Here is a 21,210-nt window from a genome sequence, read left to right on the forward strand (position 1 = left end):
GTGCAGAGCCTGTCATGAATTCATGCCCTGTGTCCTGGGAGGGGGCAGGGCTGGTCATTCTGTAGTTCCCTGGATGTGGAGTAGGTGATGGCTCTGTCACTCCCATATAACAGAAAGAAAGAAAATTAAAAAGCAACTGCTTTCCTCCCAAACCCACCCCAGGCCCTACTGTCTGCAGCCTAGAAGTTTATCTTAGGTACAAGGCATGTTGCTTAAGCTGAGATTTCTGCTGAGCCCAGCAATGAGGGGTATGGAAGGTTAGTCTGCTGTTTAAGCATATCTGGGAACTCTCCCCTTGATAGGCCATGAGGCTTGGTGGGAAGGAATGGGGCACAACAAGATGCTTTTCTGGGTTTGCAATTAAAATTCTTCCATGTGTTTTGCTGCAGCCATCGTCTCAGACAGCAGAGCCTGGAGGCATCAGATGATGGAGGAGGTAAGATATCACATACTTGACTACAAGAAGTGCCTTCATGCATGTGTGGGGACTCTCCACTAAAGTAGCAGAAGCATCCTGTAAGAAATTGCGAAGAAATGAACCAGTCTGAGGGTAAACAAATGTGGGAGTTGCCTGGGTCTCCCCACCTGCTGAATGAGGGAGAAATTAGAGGAGATGGAGAAGGAAGACGAGGAAGTGAACCTGTAGTCTAACTGTGGCTCTTCATGGACACAGAATTATAAAAGACCCTTGGAAAGAAGGAAAGTGTCGAGGACACTTCTCTCTATGATTGCCTCCACATGGAAAATAGTGGACTGGGGCAAAAAGAGAGCTAAAAGCATTAAAAGTTAAAAGGTTAAGAGTGGGGAAGGGATTCAGTGCTGTCCCGAGTTAGGTGATAGTATGCTCTGCATAAAGCCTCTCATCTGTTTTATGACAGCATCCTTGTCTTGTTCCCAACAAGACAAGTGCCTGCACCACTCTCCCAGGGTCTTTGTCATAATGGAATTCTTAATTTAAAAAATCTGTTTACCCTAACCCAAGATCATAAACTAAACATAAGAACTGGTGGGTAATCCCAACCCATCCCTATACAGGCTGCTGTGAAATCTACTGACTTAGCACTAGTTTTCTTTATAGTGTATATCACCTGCTCTTCTAGGACTGGATGAGTCAAGAAAAATCTCAGGAAAAATCCACAGTATGAATTTCAAGATGAGCGCTAGAGAACTGTGAGGAGCATAGAAATTCTTTAAGTCTCTGGAGCTACCTCAGTTTTCAAGGACTAGGAATCTTATGCAGTGTATAAAAAGTTGCATCTGTAAAATATCATCAAGCATCAGAAGAATTACCTGGAGTCACAAAGGATCAGACATCAGTATAATTAATGAGATTAAATGAAGACTTATTTGGGTCTTCCAGACAGATTAAGCATTGCAACACATGATTGCCATAAGTGGCACCTTTATAGCATTGGCATCTTCAGAACAGACTAAATTTTCCCCCTGGGAGGTTTCTCAGGCTTCTTAAATTTCAGCGTATGTCACTGAGGCTGATAGTCTGTTCTGAACAGCTCTTTGACTGTTTGCATAAGTGCTGTCCTTTTTGTTGAACTGTGGTCATATACTCAGAGTGTAAAAACTGTCTTTGCTAACCAGGCATAAAAATGCTTGCCAAATGTTTGTTTGCAGCATGTGACTTTCAGCACTCCAAGACCTTGGGTAATAAAGATAGAATAGAATTGATGCACAGTGTGGTCTGAAGATGTGTTGAATCCTAATATGCTTCAGTTATTTATCTGTGCCTAACCTATGGTTAACAGTTGGATTTGGATTGTTTGCAAACTAGAGTTCAGCTTTGGATTAAATTTATGTTAGAAGGAAGAGCCTACTAACCTGATATGGTTCCTACCCAGGCAGTTTCTGGTACAGTGAAATACGCTGGGTTGTGGGTCTAATTTGCATATGGAAAATCTCTAAATGGATCAGTGCATTGCAGGCTTGTGGTCCTATTTCTACAGGGAGATTAAGCAAGCTGTTCTGGGAGAGGAGTTTTCCATGTGGGCTCAGAAATTGCAGTGTAGAGAAGTGACAAATAAACAAACTGCAGAACCTGAATAAAATTACTTTTTTTTTAATAAGCAGAGAGATACAGCTAACTGCCTAGTGAAGAAGGCAGGGAGTAGCATGCACTGGCTGCATCTGTGCAGTAAATTGAGCTGTATCAGCCTCCACTTTGCATAGAACTGCACTTGAGTTTGTGTCCTTAACTGTAACAGTAAAGCTTAGATTCTAAACATACAAAAATCAAGACATTGGTGTATGGATCCCCAAGGATGGGTCACGGTTATTTTGTGCTGCATAATGTGTTAGCTTGTACACCTTAATATGAACAGGCGCAGTTGTGTAATGATTGCTGCTGTCAACCATTACATTTGGATCGCCTTCCTTTAACCTATTAGAAAGCTGAGCTGTACCATTCCATTAACATTGTTCGTCCCCCATCCAACCTTTTCATTAGAAGAATGAAGGACAAAACTATATGCCCTTAAAAAGGTGTTCTTGTGAATTTGAAATGTGCTCAGTTGTGATTGCTTATGCATCACTAACCCCCAGAGGCTCAGAATTTGGAGTCCATTTGAGAAAGTGTTAAAAAAGCCTAGGGCCTAGGGAGAGTGCAGTTTGGCATGTGGAGAATAGAGGGAAGGTTGTAGAGCCAAGTGGAGGCTTTTGGGCTTGATATGCCTTGTAGTTTCAGAAACAAAAGTAGAATTCTTTCACTGCTCCTGGCCTGTGTATGAAATAGCATCTGATTCCTCATCTCTGTGGGAGTTTGGGAGAGGACAAACACTTCCCAGGCTGTGTGGAAAGACTGAAATAGTATGGGAGATTGTAAGTGGGTGGGCCAGACAGGGACAGGCATGGAACGATCTGGAGTTTCAGCCATTCATTACAGTTGCACAGGGAAACCCAGAAGGTGCAAGTCATCCATACTGCACAATACAAAACACTGAGACACTAACAGTGAAGTACCTTGGCTCAGGTCATGCTCAGAATTCATTTTCTCCGTTTTATATTTTTCTTTCATAAAGGTTTGTCCAGGACAAGAGAGCCCCTTTAAAGAGGCGCCAGTATTGAGTTTTAGGAAAGCAAAGACTTGTGTTTGACTAAAAGCACCATTTGCTCCTGTAAAACCCCCAAGCTGAAAAGACTGTTTTGAAAAAGTTTAGCGTCTCTCCAAAAGTAGCTCTGGAATGTCTAGTTGCTAGCTAGGTTGATTTCCTACAGCACCCCTGCGAACTTAGTGCCCATCCTCCTGAACACATGCTGGTACATACTACTACACAGGCACAGCAGATGGATAATGCACCTTTGTTAGGTGGGTATGTGTCCCACTAGACTTTGTCATGGGGGGCCAGGTCCTCTGCATGGTGGGAAACCTGCTTTAGCAGGATTTAATGCATCACAACTTGAAGAGTAATAAACCTCCACAAGCAACATAGAAGTGTTTAATTCCTAAAGGACAGGCCTAGTTGAGTCACTTTTGGCCAGGGGCAGTTGGGGGCTAAATGTTTTGTATGTAGCAATCTGGGCAAACTGAGAGAGAGGAGTTTAAGGGTAATTGCTCAATTTTCTGTCCATGTCAACTGGGGAAATGAGCAGCAGCGACTGAGTTCTGTACGGCAGGGAAGCTGCATGAGATGGGAAATGTGAGACTGTTGGTGGAATTCAGTATGTGCTATCTGCAGAGCACTGCTTCGTTTTCTGTAGTAGCCAAGAGCTTCTGCCAAGTGCAGACTATTCTTTTTCATGAGACAGGACAATCAAGCTCACATTGAAGGCCTTCTCTTTGCTCCTTTCTCCATCAGGGTATAGAGGGCTTTACTCTGCTTGCGTGTCTCTTTCTGGCATGCAGCTACAAAGAGCTGTTTCCTGTTGGGGCAAGAAATGCTGGCATTCCACCCCGTACGCAGCAATCAGCTTTATCCTTCTGTCGAGAACTTTCTTTGTTCTTCCTTTCTTGTCCACCAGTTCTGCACTGCTGAGTTGCACTCCCCTAGATTTCTTTCTCCTCACTACTTTGCCCTTGGATTTTCCTCCTCAGCACTCTACAGGAGCTTGTTAGCTGAGGTTGTAATCTCTGTCCCAGCTATTCTTCTCACATAGACTATTACCCCATCTTCAGAAGTCCCTTTCCACCTTCTCTCTGTTACCCTTGAATGCATAGCTCCTAGAACAGGGCTTTTCTTGGAAGACTGGTATGAGATGTGTGATTCTCTGTCTATAGGAACAATGGCTTGATATTTTAAAGCAGATAGTGTGTGTGAACGAGACAGCTGATTGAAATGAAAGCCTGACTATGTTACACAGACAAGCCAAACCTGACCTGCAGGTGAGGAAGGCTGCTGGGAGACAGTCACTAGTTCTGTGCCCTCAAGGCAAACCCCCTTCCTGCCTGCTGGGAAGCCTCCTCAGGGAAGCAGAGCTGATGATTAGACCTCTCAATGCAATGTTAAACCTCTGGAAGGACTTCTTACCCTTCTGGCATCTGCCAGCAGCTCCTTTGCATTTGAACAGGATGGGAGTCCAGACTCTGTGAACAACAGAGGGGGAAGTGGGCATATGCTGTGGTCCCCACATCCTTCTGGGGAATGAGGTCTGTCCATCAGGTGGGAGATATTCACAGCCATATAATATCCAACACCTCTTGAGCTGCATGAGAATATGCACCAATCATGATATTGCTCCAAACAGAGCTGAGAATAGAGCACAGTGAGGGTTATGATTGGCTCTATCATTCCTGATAAATTTTGCCAGTTACCTGGTAAACTGCTGTTTTTACAGAGCACACCAAGTGCTGCTGGATCCCAGGGGCCATGAGCTGCAAGGACAGCTGCATTGGCTGAGCATGAGGGTAAGAGAAGGCGTAATTTGCAGGAACAGTCAAGGTAATGGCCAGTGGGTACTTCATAGGCTCAGAAGGCAGTGATGGAGTGATTTGGGGAGAGCTAAATGGTTGAAAAGTTCTGAGCATCAGTGAAATGGAGACAGAATGAAAAATATAGTGTTTTGGAAGTGGTGTGAATGGGCTGAATAGAAGGTTCTGGGGCAGAGAGGGTCAGTGACTGTTGAGTTTCTGGGATTTTGCATTGTGACTTTGTGTGTGGCTCTGTCAGCACACCACAGTCTTCCCTTTGGCTGCTCTTCCAATGTACTACCCCGAGTCTCTGTGCAAGGTCACTGAAGGGCAGACTCCACCGAACCTGATGGTTTCCACTGAACTGTTGGTCCAGGCCAGTTTGAACTCCTCCGGTAACTGCTGGTGTTGTGATAGAGAGCCTCTGGTGTTCAAAGAAGGCTCCCTCCTGACAGCCACAGTGGTCAGGGGAGAGCAGAGAATATGTCCCAAGAGATTGTCTGAAGTTCTATTTGAAGCAGCAGACCACTGGCCAAGGGGCAGTGGACACCTTAGTTACAAGGGAGCACACAGCTTGTTGGGGGCTGAAAATCACAGTTTGCGTAAGCATCTTCCATTGCTAAATTCTGCGATGTGGCTGATACACAGTCATATTGGGGCTGTGATTGCTGAGTCCGTAAGTGTAATTGACGGACTAGGTTTACCTAAAATACCCTTTAAGAAAAAGCTCTTGAAAGATGATTACAGAATTGAGACACCATCATTTAAAATTGCCTGAGGCAAACTCCTTTGAAAATTGCAGCAGTGGAGGGACAGAGAGAGAACCGCATACCCTTGATTGTAGTGTCATTCCCTCAGGACTAGTCCCCCCTCCTCCTCAGTTTCTCATCTGATATGAGAGAGAGCAGCAGTAAGATTCCTCATCTGTCTTATGAAAATCCGATTCTTAGTGGCTCTGATCAAACCTGTCTGGCTGTCAGCAGCAGTGGCCTTGTGTGGAGGGAAGGAGGCTTCTGAGGAGTCTCTGGATGTGAAAGTGTCATGGGTGCTGCCGATCAAAGAGGCATTTTTTAATAAATATATATAAGAAAAAATAAAAAAACTAAGGACTTAGCACAAAAGAAATGTAGTTTGTCTTGTTTTTGCAGCGTAACATGAAGAGGATGAAATAGAATCAGACACGCCTGTTCCTGAACATGCTTCCACAGGAGCATCCTGAGATGCTGCTTTCCCTGCCCCAGTAATGTTCTAATGCAAAATCTCTCATCTCCAGCATTGCTGAAGAGGGTTTTGTGTTTCTGAGTTCACCAGACCCTCTCAGGGCACCTCATGCCTTCTCATCTGCTGCCCCACTACCTGCTGAGTATGTGTAGTGGTATGTTTCAGCAGGGGAATACTGCAAAGGAACAGAGGAAAAGAGGAAAACAGATGTTACTGGGAAGGAAGGCAGGCATAGTGCTCTGTCAAGTGGCTATTGGTAAGGCTAAGAGTTGTGTTATCACTCTAAATGCTGATAACCTTGGGAATGCGGTGGACTCCAGGTCTTGGGCCTGGCCTCCAGTTTCTCCTGTCTTCTGCTGCTGGTGAACAAACCCATGCATTAAGAGGTTCCTCACTTTTAAGACCATCAGTGTCTGCTCCTACTTCTTGCACTATACAAGCCATGTATTACTGCTTGTGAAGCCGTGCACTGAGCCCAGCGACTCATCTGACAGGGCTGTTCCATGCCCCATCTCACACTTCATAGAGATTTAAACTGGGCAGAGCCTTTGTGTCAGTAGCAGCCTTGGGAACTAGCAGATATGCCTGATGCCTGTTCCCAGCAAGCTGTCCGATGTGGAAGAAGCGATGCCACACCAGGTAGTCCATGAAAGCACTACACTATTGAAGCAAGTAGAGTGTCTCATGGCCCACCCGACCCCCCAGCCAGTCATCTGTCTAGCTGAGATGCAATACTGTGCAAGGCAAACACATGATCTTTTAAGGCAAGGCTGTAGGGTCAGTACTGAGTCTGCTGCATGACCTTCCCTAGATCCTGTGAATCCTCTGGCACATGCTCACAGTGTGACTTTTCCCATCAGCTTGGCCAGATTGTGCTGTTACCATTCTCTTCTGAGAAGGATGCTTTGGGACATGGGACACTCAGGTTATCTTCTGCATGTCTCAGCTTTTTAGGCAGTGCCCTGGTAGCTGTGGTACTGCCTGCTTTTCAGTCTACAGTTTTCATCTCCCTCTTGGCTGATCAGGCAGGTGTGCTGTTCTGTGTTGGCCTACTGGTAGGGCAATTTCAGTCAGGGAAAGGCATCCCTATGAAATTAATGTCCAAGCATCCAAAGAAGTATCCTTTATCCTCTCCAATTGCCTGCTGCTCTCCTGAGAAACCTTCCAAGAGGCTTCAAGCTTGTTTGTGTGTTCAGCAGAAGCTGTCTGTGTCCCTTGTTCTTTATGGGTTTTTGAAGATTTTTTGCCTGTTGCTTTCAATTTTTCTTTTATTTTTTTTTTAATTTTCCATTTTTCCATTTAGAGAGAAAAAATATTTATTGCATTGAGATGCACTAATTAAAGCCATTTTCTGGTGTTTGGTTACTGAAGTGTTTGATGTCTCTCTGACAAGACCATGAAATGCACACAGTGTCCACAGGGACAGAATTTGCTGAACACGGTGCTTTGTAAATGAGGGGACACAGTGTCGCAGCAGCTCATGAATATGAAACGCCCATGATGCTACCTCAGTGGACTTGGGAACACAGATGAATCCTGTCATGTGCTAAATGAGACCAATTTCTTTCACTTAACTTCATCTTCAATCAGACCTTCCATTTGCCTGTTTAAAATTCCCCAAACGTGATGCAGAAGGTAACAGCATTCAGTAAAACAAAGTTTTGCAGCAGCAGAGATACTGTAATAATTTCAGTTTTTACATTTTATGAGCAAGCAACTTAAACTAAAGTTAGTTTCATTCTTATACCTGCTTGGTTACAGGGGACTGCCAGATCCAGAAGCCACTCTTTCTGTTTTCTGGATATGGTGGTGTGTGGACGGGGAGGGCAGCACAGTCCCCACTATAAGAGTGTCCATTCTGAATTGGTCTTTGAAACACTCACCCAGTTGGGGGAAGTGAATCAGACAATGGGAGATGAAGTGTTTTTTTGGGTTTTTTTTCGGTGTCAGGATGTTGGCTCAGGAGACTTAAAGCAGTTCAGGAAGGAAGCAGCCACCACACTGCTGACTAACTGCATGCCTGACCTGGGATATCGTTTCTAGATCCATCTTAGCTACTGATTTGTTGCCTGACCTGGAACAGATGCTGTCTGTCCCCATTTATGCTGCCTTGTATCTAACAGAGAACTTAGTTCTTTGGGACAAGAACCAGATCTTGCTATGAGTTTGCAAGATTTTAAGAGACCCAGCCTGCAGGTGTTGCTACTAAATCAAAAATCAGCCCTCCTTGGGAGGGAAAGTGCAATTCACCACCTTGCAGGAGCAGCTGGGTATTAGGTTGGTGCAAGTTCTCCCACCTCCTGCTTGTTGCATTTTGTGGTTGTTAACCTTTGCCTGTCAGTAGGTTATTTGCTAAGAGGTAAAAAAGATGATGATTACTGCATATACTTTAATATGAACACATAAAGCCCTCCTTTCTTTATGACTTGAAAAGCTGCTGTTCCTTGCCTATTGTTTGACTATCTGCATGTAGCGTGGGTCACCCTCAGTCTTTCCCCTTCATCTTTTCCTCCTACCATTCACACACTTCTGCCTTATGTAATTGGTGCTTTGCCGTAATTTAGTCATGAAGTTCTTTTTGTGTAAGACCTAGCTCAGTTTAACTATTGCAGTAAAAACATTCTTACTTACATACTGGAACTTAGATGTTCTGAGACAATCAATTTGGTGCAGTGACTTAACTCCCCAGTTAGCCAACATTTGGTACCGCTGTCTCCTGCCCCACCATAACTTCTCTATGAATATAGTCATTTTGGTTTCATTCTTTGTTCACCCTTATTCACCGTCATCTGGGAGGTGGAGGGGAGTTTGTATTTGTCATCTAGCACTCACCACCACTGTGTCATTGTGGTGCTCACTCATCATTGCATGGGCCATTTGTTCACTTCATTGCAGTGACCTGGTGTGTCCTTTTGTGCAGTTATTTCTAAGGTTTGCCTACATGAGCATGAGAGCCTGGCCAGTAAAGTAGGTGTCAAGGTTCAGCACCAAAAACACAGGTTTGTGGAAAATTATGTGAAGCCCCCACACTGAACATGAGAGTTAAAACGTTGATCACAGAGCAAAGCACACAGAGCGGGGGTTTGTAATATAACCTTGTTTTTGGAAAAATGCAGCACAAGACTGGGAGGACATGGTCCCATGAACATTTCTGCGTGTGCTAATGTTATATGTAAAGCCTCACTGCAGCGAATGGCAATACTAAAAGTACAGCCTTTGCCTACTCTATTGCAGCACGATAGCCCATGTGCTTCTTTGCCTTGCAGCTGACATAGGCCATGACTTGGCTGTGTTACCACAGCTTACAGGGAAAAAAGATCTGAGTCCCAAGAAGAGCAACAAAAACAATTAGGCAGCTGGAGACTGAGTGAGGGGAAAGGTTGGCTCCTTGGTGATAAACTGAGAACTGAGACACTTTGCAAACTGTACAGAGAGAGAAGGAGGAGGGGTTGTGGAGAAGCGGCACCATGGGAATTGGCAGAGGGAAGAGGAAATTATGAGTAACAAGTGAAATAAAGACCCAGATATTTCAGGGCTGATTTGCCACTGATAGCAGTTATCACAGGGAGCTGATATTTTCTTAAAATTTGTCACATTTCCATTCTGTTTCCTGTCAGCTCGACAGTCCTAAAGGGCATTGCTTCTGCCTAGAAATGGGCAAGGCATCCACACTTTGCAGTAAGAACAAGCTTGCGGTGGCCTTTGTTGGAGGGGCTGGTAGGAGCCCCCAGAGCATTTGCAGCTCTTATGTGTGAAATATTTTTAAAGTGTCTATAAAATATCAGAACCTTGAATTTCTTTTGGAAAGAATTTCTGTGTGATCACCTGGATTTTGCTAATATAGAGTGGAGGTCACGCTCTGCAAGGGGTTTAGAAATCTCTCCATGGAATTCAGTGGCAATGAGACAAAATCAGCACTGAAGAACCCAGGAGTATTTGGGAACCTGCAAAATAGAGGGGACATCACTGACCAGGCCCTAAGTTTACAGCTTTTTCTAGTGCAAAAAGAGATCAACAAAACCAAAACAGAACTTGGAAGAGGAGACTCCAGAAGTAGCTGCCAAAATGAGAACTGAGTGAAGAAATTCAGTTTGCTGCAAACACCTTCCACATTTCTGCTGTCAAAAGAGGATAAGGATCTGACTTTCTCCTGCTACAGGGAATGTGCTTGAGGGGTGAAAACAGCTTTGTTCCCAGGTAGTTCTTAATTTAGTTGTGTTTGCTGAGAAAGATTCATAGTCTCCTGATGAAAAGGATAAATTAGCTCAGGAGAGGTTAAGTGGTTTCTCATTCCCTTGCTCGTTTGCCTGGACTTAACAGGGCACATCTGCACAGAGCTTCATTCCCTGCCTTGGACCAGTCTCACCAGTCCGTTCCCTCCTTGGTGTTTGTTGCTTATATACAGGGGCTTTCTCCCACATTATTACTGAGCAGGTTTTACCAGCTGCCTCAACTGGTCAGTCTGTCCATGGTGATATTTTTGTCCCATAAGTGCATTTGCTGCAAGTTTTACTAAGAGCTGAGAGCCCCTGCAGGGAAGAGCCAGCAGGATAGCAGCTTCTACCAGGTATTGTCCCTTCAACCAGAGGCAGAGAGATCTGCCTGAAATGCCCAGCCATGCACAGGTGAGGCCTTTCTTGCACATGCCTCCTCTATATCAGACACAGCCTGGGGGACTGTTGCTGCAGTTTCCCTTTAAATGTCTTAGGGAAGTTTGCTGCAGTTGGAGAGCTGCTTTGCAGGCACCTGCTCCTTGGGTGGCTGGGGAGCTAGAAGGCACAGCTCTGCTGAGGCTGGCCAAGCTGTCACTCCTTTTGCCGTGGCCAGGCTCTTGCGACAGCCCCTGTCCTGCTCAGCCTTCCACCAGGCAGCCAATTAGTGAGAAATCCCACTGGGTGGCCAGCTCTGGATGGCCACCGTGCCAAGGCCCAGGCTGACCCGTGCCCTGCTGCAGCTGGGCCAGGGCTGCCTCCTGGCCAGCGAGTGGGGGAACATGATGGACGTTCAGCAAGGGAGGGCAGCTGAGAGCCTGCACAGCTCTGACAGGCGGCTGGACCAGGGGCTTCTCAGGAAGACTCTGCCCAGAGCCCTCAGCACCATAGGTGGGAATGTCTCTGCATCTCCTGAATATTCATCTCAGCCTGGGCTAAAAAAAAGTGGCAAAGCCAGGCCCAGCTGCCTGCTGCCATCCAGCAGTAGCATGGCCACGCTGTTGGCAGAGCCAGGAGCAGCCTGCTCACTCCAGCACTGAAGGAGCCAGCTCTGCCTGTACACTAGCCAAGTGAAACCTCTTCCCTGAGCCAAACCACCAGCTTCTACATGGTCTGTGGGCTAAGGGTCTCTGGAGAGCCTTTGTGGCCTTGAGTCTTTAAAGATGCTCTGTGTTGGGGTACTCTTTTCTTGTTTTGTGCCTTCTCTTCCTCTCCTTTTTTACTGTCTAACTTTTTATAATTGTAAAATCACAAACCATACAACACTCTCAGAGCCTTAATCCTTTAGCAGGACTCAGTGTACACTCAGTTCTTCCTCCTCTCCTGAATTCTTTTGTTTGTAGCAGCCTTTTTAGCTGGAGTAGCCACAGTCCTTGTGCTGGGAATACCCAGTGACCCTCACCCATTCCAGAGTCACACCGGAAATCATGAAGAGGTTTGTGACAATGCAACTAGATGCATCTTTCTTGGTGTTTATATCTGCTGGACCACTAGCACTTCCTTCCTCAGCCTTCAGGATGATCACAGGTCTACACAGCCTGAGACCCCACTAGCAGTTTCTTCAACATGCAGTTTTACATAGCTTCTCTCAGTTTCTGCCCCACATTTCATTTCTAACAGTCTTGGTGACTGATGGCTGAGCAAATGATAACACATAACAAGCAAATTCCTGCCAGCTGATGATGGCAAGTAGGCAGCAGGGTTTAGTGCAAGCGGCTTCTTTCGGCTTCACGGTTGTGTTCAAATGCATGGTCCATGGCCTACAGAGTTCTACCCGTACTGCTCCTCTTGGAAGATGTCTTGTGACCCCAGGCTTCAAACTTTTATTACCTTGTTTTAATATTAAGCAATATATTTTTAATTATTGCTAAATAACTCCTTTGCATTCTCCTTTAATAAGGAACAGGCTGCTTCATATCTGTGAAGCAAGGGAACCTTTGTCTTCAGTGAGAGTAGAGCAGAGCACAACACTCCTCACTTACTGATGCTGCTTTCTCTTTTTGCAGACATTCCCGTGATCCCTGATTTGGAGGAAGTCCAGGAGGAAGACCTGGCCATGCAAGTGGCAGCTCCCCCCAGGTAAGAGCACTGCCAGGTGCTCTTGAGGCTCTCATCAGCTGTGCGAACTGGCTAGTGAAATTAAACCCATTTTATGCCTCTGGATGTTGGCAGCAGTGCCATTCATCAGGATTTGGTGCTGTGTTTTGTGGCAGCAAGGCTCCAAGGTGGACAGCGCAAACTTCTTGTTTCCTATTATGCAGAAAAACAAGTACTGCATATTCTCTCTCTTTATAAAAAACCTATATTAGAATAACATATTTGATATTGCAAAATTAAATTCTCAAAAGTGAGGAATTACTTGATTTAAGGTTGCCTGTATAACCTCAAATGCCTCCTACACATGCATTACCACACACATTTCGATTACGTGTGGTCGTAGGCTGCTTTGCCCTCCACAGGATATCCTTCTTACTCAAGTGCATAGTTAATTTGCAAAGTACAATTCTGTTGTTTGAAGGTGCTATCAGAGTAGCCTTGGGATTAGCTCAAGGGAGACCAGAAAGTTTTTAAGAATGAAGGTTTTTGGGGTTTTGTCTTAAACATATGAGAAAAATCTTCTCTGTTGGGTCTATTGCCAAGATCACAGACTGGGATTTCTGTTGACCCTTACTGGGAGGGATGGGATATCTTACTCCTGGCCACAGATGCCTCTCTCACAAGTGTGGAGTAATCATTGTAATTATATAGCTATTAACAAAAGTAAGTGGCACTTTACAGTAGTAAGTTTAAAATTACTGTGTCTCTCACTGGAGCTCATTTCTTTTTCTCTTCTTTTTTTTTTTTAATAATGCTGTCTGATCCTCTTGTATTCATAGTTTTCCTGCAATAGAAAAGAGAAGTGGTTTTCATGGACAAACACAAATAAATTCAATTAATATAGGTCTTTTCTATAGTATTTTATCACCTGTGAAGGCAAGTGTGGTACGACAGTATATCACCCCCCTACACCATGTTTCTCTTGGAATGCTACATTTTAAAATGTCGTATTTGGTAGCTCTGACTCAGCTCAGACATGAAAATCACTAAGTCTCTTCTATTCAATAGCTTATATGGTGTTGCTCTCAGAGCCTCCTTTGCTATGGTGCTGGGGCTGTTTGAAGGCTCGCTACAGTCCTCCTTCTAGCCATTGCAGCTAGTCTATGGATCTTCTTTTTGGCGTCTAGTTTCTCTGAGGGAGTTCATGGTTGTTCCACATTCTATTTTTATGCATGTGTACAACCTGATACACAGATTTGTCAATGATTGTTCATTTGCTGACTGAGATATGGTTCTCTCTGGGTACATCCATCTCAGAAGTCTACAGGGGTGATGTGGACACTCAAGGTGGGTGTCACCAGACTATTGTTCATGCCACCCTTTTCCTCACATGTGCTTCCACACTGACTGAAGCTTGTTCTTTGACCCTTTCTGGTTGCAGTGTGCAGGTGAACCGAGTGCTGACCTACCAAGACCTGGACAAAGATTTAATGAAGTACGCTGCCTTTCAGACTCTGGTAAGTGAATGTTGCTATGGGTTGACCAGTGTGACTCCCTCTCCTTCCAGGAGCCCATCATCCTCCACTGTGATACTCAGCTGCACAAAATACACAGCATTTTGCAATCCAAACTGCTTGCAATCTGGCTGTAAGTTTGTTCTTCTCTTCATTGTGACTTTTGTGCTTGTTTGTGTCTGTAAATAATGTGTTATGGTATCTGCTGCTCAGATGAGGCTCCTGCTGTTGTTCTGGACAAAGTATGTGATCCTTATGAGGCAAATGTGCTGATCTCTAGCAAGACCTGTCTGGTTAAATGAGGGTGTCTGCTTTCTCAATGTCTGTAAGACTGACTCTGTGTGTGTTCATAGGATGGGGAGGTAGACCTGAAGCTCCTCACCAAAGTTTTGGCTCCAGAGCATGAACTACAAGAGGTGAGTCTTTCTTTTGTGGAAACACCAACAAGGTAAAAGCTTCTTTTGTGTCTCAGACTGTAATAGTAAGCCTTTGTTGGTGGGGTGGAGAAGAGAGAGCTTGTCCAAGGTGTAAAAGGTTTCATTTACCCAATAGATGATTTTAAAGATATATAGTGCTTTCTCAGTGTGAGTTTATGGCATCACTATGATTGGCCACCTTCAACATGAAGGAGCTAGTAAGGAAAATGTGAAGGGCCTAGTACTGTCACAGATCCCTGCAGAAACAGTGCTGTGTTGTGTATTGTCCTTTGGTAGCCACCATGAGCTACAGGTGGTTCTACAGAACAGTACAGAGGAACAAAGGCAGAAAGCATTTGGGGTTTAGGTAGAGGGGTTTTAAAGCAGGACAGAACAACCTCAATACAACTGGGCAGGCAGGAGCTCAGGACTTGCAACAAAGGATTTCTGCATCTTTGAACTGCTCATGCTTCAGCAGAAGGGTATAAGATTTTTATGGCTCCTCTTTATGACCTACCAGGGTGTATCTAATGTTAACAAGTATCAAAAAATCTGTCCTTTATGGAATTTTGGAACATAAATAATTCTGTCAACATTTTTAAATTGTAGCAGGAATTCACATTTCATTTTGGCTAGTATTCCTGTTCTAGCCAACTGAATCTGTGACTTCCCTGGTCAGGGCAGTTACCATTTACTTTCTCTCTTCGCTGAATGTCTGGCATTGTTCAGACAGCTTTGGGTGTCACCAGTAACATTTCAGCATGTTTGTCTTTTTCCTCTTGGTAGGATGATGTCAGCTGGGATTGGGACCATCTCTTCACAGAGGTGTCCTCAGAACTAGTGACTGAGTGGGACCTGGGACAGTCTGAGAGAGAGGACCACCTCAGTATGCCATAGAGTACTGGCAGAACAGACATCTCATACATGCATCCCCTGTAAATAGTTTAGCACTTCAATTTTCTATTCACTTGTTTGTATTTGAGACCTTACTTCAGACATGAAAATAAATAGGACCTTGCTTTACAGAAAAACTGTCTCGTGAGAAGTTTTGGGTATTTTGTAATAAGAATCTTTGTTCTCAAAAGAGATGAAGAATTCTAAACACAATAAAATATTAACTTACGAACAGTTGCTCCACCTCAATAGCAGCTTTACAGATAACTGCAGTGGTTGATCTTTCCTCTATGGAAACCCAGCCTCTCTGGAGTGGACCGTCTTCCAGTGGAGTGTGGTTTGCAGTGATGGCTATCAGAGAAGCTTATGGGGGAAATGAACTCTATCTCAGCCAGACCCAATACACTAGGACATCAGGGTTACCATCTTCCTCACAACAGACACCACAAGTTGTCAGGATATCTGGTTTACATTTCATCCAGCAGCCTCCAGCCTTTCCCTGCTAATTTAACCCCTTTACTGGAGCATTACCTCTGTGTTGACTCAGGAAGCACCACCTGTTAAACTGCCAACACCACTTCTTACAGCACCTCTTTTTACCCTGAGGTTTCCCAGCTAAATTCTGACCAGGAATAACCCCATTTAGCTTTTGCAATCACATGAAACCACAGCTTGAATGGAGATCGCTTCAGGCAATAGGTAGTTTGCAAAGAAAATACTGTTTATTCCATGTGTGTGGAAGAATGGAGCCTGATGCTCTCAAAAAAGGTAACTCCCTGGTGGGTGTCTCCTTGGAACCAAGTGACCCACTCCTATTTTCATCTAAAGAAAAACCCATTTAGCTGTTAATACCTTATCCCCATAGAACTGTGGTCATTATTTGCAGGAAACGGTAACATTACTTCCTAAGCCAATGTCCTTCAAAGCCTTGTCCCATTGGAGAATCTTGCTGTATACTTTGGGGGGGGCAGTGTGCTTGGGAGGAAGCTTGCTGTGCTGTTCTTCTTGGCTTGTTTGGTCAGTCTAATAGAGTACGGCATTTCCATTTTTATGACAGCAGGACAGGTCAAATAACTCACTGTGAATTCAGTACTCTGCAGAATTTCAGATCAGAGTTGATAAACCAGACAACTCTACCAACAAGAGTGGGGTCCCAGTCTGGGGCCACAAAAATGATGGAGGCTTATCTGTCTTAAGGACACACTAAGCTTTTTACGACCAAGAAATCTCTCCTGTAACTAGAAAACTAGGTGAGACAGAAGGGAAGCCAGTGTATGGAGGTTAATCCAAATGTCTTCCTCTGAGCAGAGAAACCTGTTTTGGTATGAGCAGAAACTTCCCAGCTGCGCTAGCATCTATTTTTCTGTGACACCTATGGTTCTTGGCCAAAGAGAATTTAGAATGGTTCCTACATTCCAGAAAAAAAAAAAATAAATTGAGCAAACTAAAACACTAGTAAATCAGAGAAACCCAACAAGCCACTCTGAGAGAGAAAAAAATAGGTGCCGTTGGCTACACCCCTCTGGCTGGGGGCCCTGGGCGGGGATACTCTGTGGTGGGAGGCAGGTGTATGTGGGCCAGGTCTGGGCCCAGTCTGGGCCCTTGGGAGCCCAGCAAATACCCCAGCAGAGTTTGAGAGAAGGGCTTGAAAAAAGTGACAGCCTCATCTATTTTAAGGCAGGAAGAGGTAGCTTTGATCATTTAGTCTGACCTGCTATAATATAGACCATGGCAGAGTTCAGTGGCTGAGCCTTGCCTGTCTTTTAGAAAGGCAGACAGTATATTTGAAACTCCTAGTTAGTTTTTAATAGATGATTGCCCTTATGGCTTAAAATCTGCTTTATTTCTAGACTTGGTTTTTGAGTTTCATCTTCTGTTCCCTGAGACTGCTTGCTTTCACCTTTCCAGTCAAGCCATGCTGTCAGGTATTTTCTCCTTGCTTCAGTATTTATGTGCACAGTGATCAAGTTGTCTCTTTAATTTCCTTCAATATACTTAATAGACTGAGACTTCTTTCCATGTCCCTTCAATTCTTTCCCCAGCTGGAGAAGGGGAGGTGGGTGTCTGGCTTCTGGCCTTTTTCCAGCAAGCTGTTCTCACCCACCTTCCTTCCACAGCTATGTTTTGGTTGCAGTCCTGGGAGGATGACTGAGACTTGAGACTTTCTCAAGTCCTGGTGCTGTCAGAGGATGTGCCTTTTGCTGCCCTTGTTAAAAAGAAATGATGAGCTGCTTTTGCATGCCCAGGCCAGCTCTTGGCTCACTGATGCACCAGTGCGTATTGGCTGTGACAAAGTTGCCTCGGGAATCTTCATTTCTGACAAGTCCCATGGAAAGAGCATGGGAAGGAGGAAATGGCAGGTGTAGCCTGCAAAAGTGTAGCTCTGGTTGAGCCTCAGGTGAGGTGAGAAGCAAGAGCAGTTTTCAAAACAGTGTGTCCAGTTTCTAGGAACTCGGATCAGCCCTCTGGGCTGTGCCTAGCTGAGGCATAGACAGTAATTCTTTGTTGGTCTCCACAGATGCTGTGTCACAGAGGCATAAAGCAAGGTGCAGTGGTGTGCCCAGGGCTACACAATGAATCTTTGGCAAAATCAGGATTAGAAACAAAGAACCTCAGGTTCCCAATTCAAACAAAGCTTTCATATACCTGGGGAGTGTTTTCTATCTTCATTTCAAAGATGACAATTCAGTGCAGATAGTCTTGTGTCCTGCTTATTCTTTGTTCTGCTCTGTTCATACATTGCTGAGGAAGAGCTATAAACCTGTCGTGTGTGTGTCAACAGCATATTTAGCTCAGTGAGCTGATCTGGGGTGTCTACCCAGGGACTTGCTGGGATTCTGGATGGGTGTAAATATCTACCTGCAGATAGTCTCTGGCAGACTCAGCGCTCAATAGAGCAATACTGGGCATATGGCAAGCCTCATCACAGATAAAGTAAAAGAAAGGCATAAAGGAAAAACTAAGTCTAGGTTCTATCAGTTTTAGGAATCTCTGGTTTTGGTTGCAAATATATATGTGATATTTATAGACTTTCTTGGTGAAAGTGTCTTTCTAGAGTGCAGTTTGTTGGTGACTGGGAAATATTGGGCTGAGAGAGCTAGGCAGCACTGGAAAAAAATGTAGGAAATAAAAGCTGAAAGAAAGCCAGAGCCAGCAACTTTCCATTAAAGAACTTCTTAAAGGGGCTCTGTCTGGTTGTTTTATTAAGTGTGACAAAGTGATGGGAGGTGGGGGGGAGCTCCTATGTTAATAAGTTGGAAAGGCACTGCCATTCCTCTCTTCAAAGCATCTCATGGAAAGTGGAATTAATTCATGGCATATGCTCCCAACATCTGCCGCGGTGACCTGGAGTGGTGGAAGTGCAGCGCCAGGCAGTGTGAGCCAGAGCCTGTATTCCTAGCTCCTCTCTCGGGCCTTGTGTGCTGCTGCCTGTGGCTGAACAGGAGAGTGGCGGGGCTGCTCCGGCAGAACACGCGCCCAGCCCCTGCCTGCCTGCTGGCTTGGGTGAGATGGCACAGCCCAGGTCACAGTATTTCTTGCTCTGAAGAAGGAGACATGCTCTAGACTTGGGAGGGAGCAGGGGGTGTTTCGATAGAAAAGAGACCAATTTGAATGGAAACTAATCCATTTTGTCCCAAACATCCTTTATTCCTCCCACAGCATTCCCCAACTGAGTCCTCCCTTCACTAGCCATCTGACTTGTTCTGTGGCTTGCTGTGAGGTTCTGAGTCCTTGGTTTCCCTCTTCTTTCTTTCCCACTGCACCTCTACAGGTGATTTGATTCTCTTCGACAGAGAGGACGGAGGTTGTATTTGCTGTTAGGTGGGATGTCATTCTCTGTTTAATGGCTCCTGGGAAATAATTTTCCACACCTTGTTTCCCCTTGACTGACTCAGACCACTGCCAAGAGCTGTATCCAGCTAGTACAGGTGGGTGCACTGTATTGTTTCCAGGTTGTGGCAGTCTTTTGTCTGTGCTTCATGATCTGCATGTGAGCTTTCCCTTGGGAAAGGGCACCCAGAGCCAACTCTCCACAGGCTGCTCTTTCTGCAACCACATTCTTCCACCTTTTTGGATGACTGCCTGAGATAATGGGGCACTTTCCTGGCCTGGAGACCTGACAGAGCCAGGAAAACCGGAGTGGTGGGTGATCTCTAGACAGGGCAGAGATGCCCCACGGTGCTTCTGTGCTCTCCCAACAACTGCCCTCACACATCTGCAGCTTCTCCCACTTGCCCTTCCTTTTGAAATGTGGCACCCCAGTCCCGGGCTGTGCTGGGATGGTGTGGTGCTGACTGAGGGCCAAGGTAGGGCACATGAGGGATACACAGTTGGCTGCCCTGGTGAGACCAGTCCTCCCAGGACCATACTTTATCTGGGGGATGACCTGCACTCCTTGCAGTCACAGCCTGGGAAGCATCCTGATTGACTGATTCAGTCCTGACTGCTGCGTGACATGGACATCCAGAGCTCCTAAGCCCATTAATCTCTCTGCCACAGTCTCTGGGGAGATGAAACCTTTCCACCTAGTGCCCTACTACCTGAGTATGCCCCAGCAGATTGTTCTGCGCAGACCTCACTAGGGCCTGAACAGCTCTGGGCCATGGGCTCTGTTATCAGGCTCAATCTCCTGTCACTTTCAGGACCACTTCATTATCCTTTTATTAGCCCTCTTCTCCTGCTTATCGTTATTAATAATCACACTGGATCAGCTGGAGTGCTGACAGCTGCCCCTTGTCTATTCTTTCTGTCTATTTTAATCCTGCCTGCTTATCTGAAATAAACCTGATCCTTTTTCTTTTAATTAAAGAAATTTGGTCAGCCAGCCCCTCCTCCATGCAGAGATAGGACAGATCACACCAGTGATATGGAGAGAGCAGGAAAAGAGGCAGATTACTGGGTGACAGTGTTTTCCACAGCCCAAAGATATGGGATGTCGGAGTAGAGGCTGGAAGAGATTAAGGCACGTGTGTTGTGAGGAGAAACACAGCCCTGGGGCATCGTGAGGTGCTCATTTTGGGGTCTCTGTATCTGGCCCAGTGTATCGATGCAGGGTTGTGTGACTACACTGCGCCAGTGCAAGACAGTCAAGGGAGGTCTGCTCACCTCTCTGCTTAGCAGGGGTGGCAATAGCAATGCCAGGCTCAGAGCCTGTACGAGTGGCACTGCCAGGGCTGCTGGGATCACTGCAGTTCCTACAGGGGCTGGAGGAGTTTGTTTCTCAGTGCTTTATAGTGCTGTCAAAAAATGGAAGTGCTGATCTTCACAGTGATGCACCTGCTCTGTGCTCCCACAGGCATTGCTTCCTGGGGAAACAGATCTCCTTCTAGTCTATTAAAAATGCCTCACTGGGCAGTTTGCTTGAGCTGAAATATTTGTGTTGTCTGAAGGGACAGGTCACTCAAGGAGGGGCTGTGCAAATAGGCTGGGAGAAAATTGTTGTGCTAATTCACACTTTTATGAACCCATAAACTCAAATCTGCATTCATTGCAATCTGTGAAGTGACTGGAGTGTGGGCCAAAATGCTTAGAAAGTGTTAATCAGGGGTCCGTAACAAAGCAAAATGCTCTGAAGTGCAGCAGCAGGAGCTTGGCCATAAGCAGCAGGAGTATTCAACCTTAGCGCTAAAATGGCATATTCTTTGGTTCCCAAATGGTTCATTTCAGATGCACAAGTTGCAGGTTGACTGAATGCGTATGTACCCTCTGCTACAGAATATGACAACTGGCTCAGATTTATAGGGCTGTTTCACCCCTGAGAAGCTGCAGGCCCAGGAAGGGTATAGGGCAGAACTTCCTGATGCTCAAGTGAGAGTGTAGCTCTGAAATCCTGTCAAGCAGAGCCATGCTGGCTTCTGTCCCTCTGCTTCTGTTGCTTGTGAATATTGCAGCTAACTGGTATGAGCGTTAACCTGCAGTTCAGATGTTGGTGAGGGAGCTGCCACAATACAAACGTATGCACATGGCTTCACAGATCCTTTAAAAATGTGATTCTGTAACAATCATAGGCAAGAATTCTGTATGGTGACATTTGTGCTATTGCTTCTGTGTGAAAAGTCCTG

At 45.3% G+C, this 21,210-nt stretch overlaps 1 protein-coding gene across 2 annotated transcripts in view; it reads left to right on the forward strand.

The window, feature by feature from the left end:
• The window catches only part of IFT43 (intraflagellar transport 43), a 42,642-nt gene extending 27,357 nt beyond the window's left edge, over positions 1-15,285 (forward strand). For both annotated transcript variants that reach the window (XM_032692172.1, XM_032692173.1), the window contains 5 exons: positions 390-436; positions 12,294-12,366; positions 13,766-13,841; positions 14,192-14,254; positions 15,041-15,285. In XM_032692172.1, coding sequence (XP_032548063.1) covers positions 390-436; positions 12,294-12,366; positions 13,766-13,841; positions 14,192-14,254; positions 15,041-15,151 — 370 coding nt within the window. In that variant the 3' untranslated portion in view covers positions 15,152-15,285. The remainder of the gene's footprint in view (positions 1-389; positions 437-12,293; positions 12,367-13,765; positions 13,842-14,191; positions 14,255-15,040) is intronic.
• Positions 15,286-21,210: the final 5,925 nt, after the last annotated feature.

This window comes from Chiroxiphia lanceolata, chromosome 6, assembly GCF_009829145.1.
Source record: "Chiroxiphia lanceolata isolate bChiLan1 chromosome 6, bChiLan1.pri, whole genome shotgun sequence".
Classification (NCBI taxonomy): Eukaryota; Metazoa; Chordata; class Aves; order Passeriformes; family Pipridae; genus Chiroxiphia; species Chiroxiphia lanceolata.